We start from the raw sequence: 5,546 nt of genomic DNA, 5'->3' as shown, positions 1-5,546 counted from the left end.
CACGAGGGCTTCAAGTACCCCACAGTGCCCTCGGTGGAGTTTGACATTGCCTTGGTCAGACTGGATGGAGAGGTGACACCCACTGATGAGATATCATTTGCTTGCCTTCCATCTGAAGAGGAAGCCCTACCTGAGGGAAAGAAGTGCTACGCCACCGGCTGGGGAGATGAAACTGGTGCTGTTTTTGTCTTGTCATGTTCATTAGCAGCCTCTGATAAAATAATTGTAGCCTGATGTTTCAGAGCTGTGTTAAAGTGATATTTATTTACAAAGAACTAGAACTGCATCACCTCAGAATTGTATATTTAGCATGCCCTCTGCTGGATTTAATGTGTAAATGCCTCTTTTTTAATGTTCCTGCGTCAATCTCGAGGCTTCTGTAACAACTGAAATGACTCTGTGTGTTTATCAGGTAATTCAATTAACCCTAAAGCTGCAGAAGCGCTCAACCAGGTCGCCTTGCCTGTGGTGCCTTATGACACCTGTAACAGGATGGATTACTGGTGGTTCCAGGTCAAGACCTCCATGATCTGCTGTGGTTATACACTGCCTGATGAGCTCAAGTCTGTTTGTCAGGTAAAAGAAGAACTATAAGAGGAGCTATATTGCGGCCATAAATTGAGGTTTATCTTAACAGTAAACTGGTCTGGTCGGATAACGCTCAATTTCTGTACAAGAAGGGCTAAAGACTCCATCTGTTGGGCAGGCTGATGTCTTTTGGTCAGCATTGCTGGTGAGATGGGAGCACAGAGAGAAACTGGAAGCTACTTAATGGACTGGGGAAGAGGGCCAGCTCTTTCCAGTTCAGTCCCCTAGACTCCATAGATGAGGTGGGTGAGAGGAGGATGATAGCCAAGCTAATGTCCATTACAGACAACACCTCTCACCTCTCAACATCCTCTCACTCAGGATAAATAACTTTGGATTTAACTATTCTTGGTAGTGTGGCTTTGATTTCACTTTCCCTTTTGACTCTTGTCAGGTTCTAACAGGTGAATTTCCCCAGTGTGGGACTAAATAAAGTTATCTTATCTAATCTTTTAAAAGAACAACAAAACCACTAGTGTTTTAATGTTCTGCTCTTGACAGGGGGATTCAGGGGGACCCCTGGTTTGCCAGGATAAAATTGGCAATCCATGGGAAGTTCATGGCATAACTAGCTTTGGCCCTATTGGATGCATTATGGATAAGAAGCCTTCTGTGTTCACCCGCTCTTCTGCCTACATCCCGTGGATAACAAATGTCATCCGCCGACACCTCTACAATGAGCACAGTATGAATCCAGCTCTTTAAACATACTTCGTTTCCCCACTGTGACAATATGTGACAAAGTCAAAGTGTAATGCCAGTTTTCTCTCTCTGTCTTCTCTATGTAGCATCAGGCTGTGGGGGACCAAAGGACCTGACTGGTACTGGTGGCACTCTGTCCTCTATGGGTTACCCTGGCACCTACAGCAACACAGCCCAGTGCCAGTGGAACATTCAAGTGCCTGAAGGCAAATTGGTTCACCTCCATTTCCACAATTTCTCTCTGGAGGAGAGTGATTTGTGCCTAAATGACAAAGTCAGACTCTCAGACAAAACAGGAAGTCTGGGTATGTGAGGATCTGCCTTCTTTCCATGTTAGACACCAGCGCAGACATTTCAGCACAGTCAGTGCAGCCTCTTGTTGTTGTGACACAATGACAGTGATGTAACCAATCATTATAATGTCTAAAGTTTGATCATTTGTGATGTCAGGATAAAACCTAAAATTTGTCAGGCTAAAAAAAATTGAACATCTGCATAGCATGCATGGCAACCAGAAGCCCAAAGTAGACAAATAAATCTCTACCCAAGTAAAAATACCTACAGACCGGTAACAAATAAAAGAAAAACCTTTGACCCCCACAAGGAGCTTTCACTTCCAGAATGCCACTCAGTTATATAACCACCATGTGCTAAAGAACCATGGCATTAAACAGACTGGTACAAGCACCTTATTGAGATAGAATATATACTCAAATAACCCTTTTTTACTGTGTAGTAAAGTGCCATTAATCAGTTTGCCAGGCATAGCACTGAACAGATAGTGGTGTCACATGTGATCAGCCCTAAATGTCTCAAACACATATCTGCAGTTTTTGGGGGGAATTTTTATTATGAAATGAACTCCTAGGACAGAGCTTCTAACACATTTTCATATTACCTCAGGTACCCACTGCAGTCACGTGCCTCCTGCAGACATGGTGAGTGATGGGAATACGCTTCACATCAGTTTCTCCTCCAACGACAAAGTGGTTGACTCAGGCTTCACTGCCACCTGGAGGGCAGTGGACGCTACAGAAGGTAAGATAACATAAGACTGCGAGGGAAATTTTAAAAATGTAAAGCTTTAAATATCTAATTTTCATAATATTTTTAAATCTTCTCCTTTCCTCTTTTCAAACTCTATTCCCTTCCCTCCTGTTTCTTCTTGTTGTACTTCAGTTCCATGTGGAGGGACTTTCAGCAGTGATCAGGGTGAAATTACTTCTCCTAACTGGCCTAATGACTACCAAGCCCAGATTGTCTGCACGTGGCGCATCAACGTTCCTTCATCAAGAAGTATTCATGTAGCCTTCACTCACTTTGAGCTGCAAGCTGTAAACCTGTTAGGAAATTGTATGGACTATGTGGAGGTCATCAATGGTGAAACGATGGCATCACTCGGTGCGTCTCCGAACTTTAAATACCGTCCACAATTTATGTCTCAGGTCACATAACGCACAATGGTGGAAAACTATAATTTATTCTCCTCTATTCTGCAGGTCGATTCTGCGGATTTGCCCCTCCACCCCTCATCAACATCCCTAGTAACACAGTCGTCATCCGCTTCCTTAGTAATGGAGCCAGCCAAGAGAAGGGTTTCCGTGGTTACTGGACTACTGACACCAGTATCTTCCCAACTCTACCACCTCTCCCTAGTAATCCATGGGACAACATCACCATCAGTGAGTGTAGACATACACTGTAAAAAAACTGCTATAAAGATACTTTAAAGGTACAGTCAGCCATAGTTTTTTAGGTTATTTAATAAAAAAAAATACTTTACTCATAGATTTACATTTATTAGTGTGTAATTGCATTTTGCAACAATTAATGCATGGTCATAAATTCTGAAATTATCATTAAAAATACATCGAGTGTTAATTGGTTTGTGGAAGCTACCATGTTGCCCGCCATCTTGAATATAAGGGCTGAGACAGATCGTCATTAAAGCTAATGACGTATATGTATGGGGTTAGATACTAGCCACATAGTAATACACCACAGTCAGAGAAGAAAGGAACTTGTAGCCCTTTATGTGAAATGGAGGCAAATTTTATATATAGTCCAAGAAATATAAGATCCACTTTAAAGAAAGTTTTACTAACAGTATGTAGCATTAGCTAACAAGGGCTAACAGCAGCTAAGCTAAGCTGTTTTTGTCTTTGTTAGTAGCTAACAAAGACAAACAGCAGTGCTTACTGACAGAAAAGTTCTTCAGTATCGCTGTCATTAACAGAATTGAGTTTCACTTTCTTATTTATTTATATCAGACTCTTTTCACAAAGTTTGACAGCCTCATCCAGCGTAAACAGATATGGATTGAATGGCAGCCACTGTAGCTAGGATTATGCACTTGAATTGAGAGTTAACTGCAACCTGAGTTTTTGCAAACTGTAATGTTACATTTGTGATGTTCTTTGCAAATACAGGTAAATTCTGTAAATACTGATACAAATAACAATCTGAACCCACTGAAAATTTCTTCCTAATTTATTTGTGTATTTGACGCAAATATAAATGAACACAAATGTTTAAAATCACTAATTTACAAGTTGTAATTTCAGTTTACAGACTAAACATTGTGGTGTTAAGGTTTAGACCTGCAAGGTTTGGCATCACTGAATGAGACTCCTGCCGCTGTCAATCACATCTGCCTAGTTCACCTTCAGAGTGGTTGTTGGTCCAATGTTGAAAACAGCAGCAGTTTTATGCCTGTCTGGCACAAGGAGTAGGAGAATTGTGACACAGCTGATATCCTTTCATAGTTCACCAAAATACAGAGACTGACACAAGCCTCTGGGTGTTGGGGCATGCAGTTATATTTCACAGGTAAAAACAGTATAATGGTAACCAAGCTGACAGTATTACACTGTAATGCTTAAATTTACTGTATCTATCTTTTACTGTAAGAAAAACTGATGTTGTAGTTTAAAGAAGCTATGCTACTGGGTTTTTTTCTCATTTATTCTTTACTTAAAATATATTTACTGTATGACTGGTATAGATGTTATAATAAATGGTGCACTTTCTTTTCCCAGTCTGGCCAGAAAATTGTGGAAACCCAGAGGTGAAACCTAGCACAGCCACTGTGAGAGTTGTAAATGGTGTAGAAGCAATCCCCCACTCCTGGCCCTGGCAAGTCTCTATGCAGGTACTGTCAGCTCCTGTTCTGCATGACAGTCAGTGACAGAGCAGATCTTTTCTTCTATAAATATTCATGTCTCTCTTTTTAGGCTTCACCGTTCTCTCCTATACCTTATATGCATGGCTGTGGAGGCTCTTTGATTCATGAAGAATGGATCCTGACTGCTGCTCACTGTTTCATGTTGTAAGATATAACTACAAAACTATCTAAATTATAGGAATTTAAATAGCACAGTTTTTGAAAGTGATTATACCTGATAAATCTGAAGTTACAATTCATCAAATGAAAGTGTAAAGAAATGGGAGATATCACCTGAATCTGTATCTTCCCTCAGCTTTATAGCTCTCGTTATAATGAGTTTAACCCTTACATACAGTTATGTGTGCTTTGTTCATACAAAAGCTAAAGTTAGGAAGTAGCTGGAGTAATCAGTGCCGATCAATGACTGTAGAAATCAGACGAAACTGTAGAGACCTTTTAGATTCAATCATTAGTAAAGTCAGCCAAAGCTAAAAGAGAAGCTGAAGAAAAAATAAAAACCTGTTCTGTCTCCTTCACATTTATCTTTCACTTGATTTCCAGCCCACTGAATGTACCCTCCTTCTGGCGCATGTGCCTGGGGAAGCACCACATGAACTCCTCCATGGACATTCCCTCAGCTGAGGAATGCTACAAGGTGGATACCATCATTCGCCACAAAGGATTTGTCTACGAGCAGGATCCCAATGACATCACCAACGACATAGCCCTGGTTCACTTGGCCAAACCTGTCAATATGAGAAAAGAGATCAGCCCCATCTGCTTGCCGAAACCTGGGGTCGTGATGCCTGCTGGGACGCCGTGCTTTGTCACCGGCTGGGGAGACGAGAAGGGTAAAAACAGTCATGCATTTCCAACCTTCCTTCGGTCTGTACTTGTACTATAAAATTAGGAACATCCTGTCTCAGTGATGCTAAGAAACTAGTAGGGGTGCAACGATACACAAAATTCACGGTTCAGTTCGATACTTTGGTGTCACGGTTCGATATTTTTTCGATACAAAAAAATGTTCATGCCTTTTTAATTTGTCATTTATTAAAATTATAAATATATATTTTAACTCAAAAGTACA

The 5,546-nt window shown here is 40.8% G+C and overlaps 1 protein-coding gene across 1 annotated transcript in view; it reads left to right on the top strand.

Moving 5' to 3' along the window:
- LOC102195077 (ovochymase-2) overlaps nucleotides 1–5,546 on the top strand; it is a 34,330-nt gene that overhangs the window by 21,174 nt on the left and 7,610 nt on the right. Inside the window, exons 11-20 of the mRNA XM_005727041.1 lie at nucleotides 7–175; nucleotides 413–576; nucleotides 1,090–1,273; nucleotides 1,377–1,595; nucleotides 2,194–2,328; nucleotides 2,470–2,691; nucleotides 2,790–2,972; nucleotides 4,329–4,441; nucleotides 4,524–4,618; nucleotides 5,018–5,307. Coding sequence (XP_005727098.1) covers nucleotides 7–175; nucleotides 413–576; nucleotides 1,090–1,273; nucleotides 1,377–1,595; nucleotides 2,194–2,328; nucleotides 2,470–2,691; nucleotides 2,790–2,972; nucleotides 4,329–4,441; nucleotides 4,524–4,618; nucleotides 5,018–5,307 — 1,774 coding nt within the window. The remainder of the gene's footprint in view (nucleotides 1–6; nucleotides 176–412; nucleotides 577–1,089; nucleotides 1,274–1,376; nucleotides 1,596–2,193; nucleotides 2,329–2,469; nucleotides 2,692–2,789; nucleotides 2,973–4,328; nucleotides 4,442–4,523; nucleotides 4,619–5,017; nucleotides 5,308–5,546) is intronic.

The sequence above is a fragment of the Pundamilia nyererei genome, unplaced genomic scaffold (genome assembly GCF_000239375.1).
Source record: "Pundamilia nyererei isolate P.nyererei 1_Seehausen unplaced genomic scaffold, PunNye1.0 scaffold00022, whole genome shotgun sequence".
NCBI lineage: Eukaryota > Metazoa > Chordata > Actinopteri > Cichliformes > Cichlidae > Pundamilia > Pundamilia nyererei.
Note: the sequence above shows the minus strand (reverse complement) of the source record. Positions and strands in the feature narration are given on the sequence as shown.